General features: G+C 31.1%; 1 protein-coding gene across 1 annotated transcript in view; it reads left to right on the forward strand.

Moving 5' to 3' along the window:
* Positions 1-1,076: 1,076 nt before the first annotated feature.
* Positions 1,077-2,834, forward strand: part of LOC119674388 (mucin-5AC-like) — a gene marked incomplete at its 5' end in the record, with an annotated part of 11,248 nt that continues 9,490 nt past the window's right edge. Inside the window, one exon of the mRNA XM_038085525.1 lies at positions 1,077-1,304. Within this exon, the coding sequence (XP_037941453.1) occupies positions 1,077-1,304 (228 nt within the window). The remainder of the gene's footprint in view (positions 1,305-2,834) is intronic.

Here is a 2,834-nt window from a genome sequence, read left to right on the forward strand (position 1 = left end):
AGATTGAAGGTTATCAATATATAAAAAGTTTATTAAAGTAGTGAACTAAAGTTAAGAAAGAGTTAATATTTATTTTAAAATCTGTTTATTTCAATTTTATGGCAAAGTCGGTGCAAATCAATTGATGGGGTCATTAGATTCTAGTAGGAATTTAAAACATTTACTGATATTTTAAATAGCTACTAGATGATCTCTAGCTCAAAAAGTACCTGGATTTTGTATATAACACACACAAATTTAAATTTTATTCCAAATTTATTTTATATCCTTCAAAATATACTCCTGAAGCGATACACATATGCCAACGCTTAACCCAATCTTCCATACACTTCTCGTAAGCCCGTGCAGGTATGGCTTTTAGTTTCTTCGGCGAATTATCTTTTACCGATTCAATCGACTCAAAACACTTACCATGAAGGTGCAATTTGAGTTTCGGGAACAGGAAAAAGTCGCACGGATCCAGATCCGGCGAATATAGTGCCTGAACAATGACAGTGGTGCCGTGTTTGGTCAAAAAGTTGCGTACAACAAGAATTTTCCATAGTAAAAATCGCTGAATGCACTTGAGGTAGTCTCACATTAACAGCTGCTGTAAACAAACTAATCGACAGATGGCGCTCAAATTTATACCATATGTCAAGAAAGGGTGTACCAACATAACAAAAAAATGTTTGAAAAAGGTCTATTCCTTACGGAGTAGTAAACAAACAACAAAATCCGGATACTTTTTAAGCAGAAGGTATAACTAAATTAACTTTGCAATATTCCTAATGGACTCCAGATCAAAAAATTTTAATCTTATTTTCTCTTTTTTTAAATTTGTCAATTATTATTTGACAAATATATTCCGGTATATTCCAATTGACATACATATACTATCAAAAGTTTGAGATTCCAATCCACAATTTGCATAATGAGCCCTCGAAATGCCTTTGTTATTTAAACATTCAATTCCATTACACAGTATTTTTTTTTTATTCCTATAATATTTTACATTTTCAGTGTTATTATTTATTTAACCGAAATTAGCAAATCTTTAATGTTTATTTAATTTTTTATTTTCTTTTTTTGTGTAATTGCAGTCAAATCGAAATTCTGATTATTATGACATATCACCACGTCCCTTTGGTGCGGTTGCAGGCCCCAATGCGGCAGTGGGCCCATCACCGAACAGCTTCAGTACACGTACGAAATCGATACGACCCAGCGGCGGTTTTGTGCCGCAATCGCAGCAACAAATTCGCACCAATGTTCCACATGGCCAATCACAGTTTCTAGCGCAATTCAATGAGCCAGGGGCAGCGGTAAGTAATCACCCAACTATCGAGTGTGTATCAAGTTTATAATCACCAACATAATTTGAATATTGCAATAATCGTTTTTATTTTTTATTATTTTTTTTTATTTTGTTCGCCGTTAATTGTTGTAATTATAATTTTTTAAAGTGTATTTTGTGGCTACCACTTATTCTTCTTCTTCAAAACTACAAAAAAAAAAAAAAACTGACAGTTGACACTTTAATGTGTGATTTCTTGCGAAATTTCATAAAAATTTAATTATGGATTGCGTATGAATAGAAGTACTTTAAAGATACTTTGCATTTATAGCTTTATAGTTGATAGATATCTTTCAAAAACCAAACAGATAAACTGCGGAATAATAATTAATAATGTGGCAACATCCTGAATTAAATAAAAATGAATAATAACGGTTAAATGAATGATTAGAAGATAAAAGCAGAACATAAATAATGATCTGTTGACTTAATGTGACACACTTTCAAGACATTTCATTAAAATATTCATTGAATATATAGTATATAGATGAATATAATTATTCATTCATAGAACGTATATAAAATCTAAAGAAACAATGGAGAAGTAATAATTTGGGATCAAAAAAGTTTTACAGCTCAAAGACATCACAAAGATTTATTGATTTAATGTCACATACAGTCAAGATATTTCAATAAATTATTGATTGAATATATATATATATACCAGTGACGACGCGTGCCCTATTTGGAAGGGTGTGCGGCTCTTCTTTAATGTTTTTTTTACATGTACCACTTAAATTAAAATATATGACATGTTTTATTAATAATAACTATATTATATTAGGCAACAATATATTCGCAATATTATATTAACAATTCATTAACAAAAGAACATATTAAACAAATTAAATTAATAATTTATATATAAATTTAATATTATGTCAATATGGAAGAAACAAAACTTTTCACATACTTGTAACATCAAACCAACTTTTTTCAAACAAAAGAGTTTTAACTCAGAACCATACATGTTTATCCAGTGATCAAACAAAATCAAACCCACTTGCAACGTACAAATGTGCGCACAAGTACTCCGCACAGTAAGAACAGAAATTCGTGGGTGCTACTGTTAAAAGGGGAGAGACGAAATGTGATAGAAATGTATGCTGAGATGAGCTGCAAACTTCAGCCGCTCATGCAACCACTTTGGCAAATCATAATGTTGGATTCGTATGCATGCAGTTGATATTCGAATAGAACAGAAAATTACTCTCATACAATTCTCACTATATAAATCTCTATCTCTGATATTACGAACGGGAGCACACGCACATTATTTTGTTCATATGCAACGTATGAATGTGCTGCCAACTTCTTTGCACACAAAGGGGAGAGACGAAATAAAATAGAAATGTTCTGTGATTTGAGCTGCAAATATATGAGCACACCTAACAAGTATAGCAGCAAAGAGTATATATACTCTATGATAGCAGCTAACAGAAGCAAATTGATTGAGTTTTCATAGACAATTATATTTAATTGTTTTTGCTAAAACTTT

This window comes from Teleopsis dalmanni, chromosome 2, assembly GCF_002237135.1.
Source record: "Teleopsis dalmanni isolate 2A chromosome 2, ASM223713v2, whole genome shotgun sequence".
Lineage (NCBI taxonomy): Eukaryota > Metazoa > Arthropoda > Insecta > Diptera > Diopsidae > Teleopsis > Teleopsis dalmanni.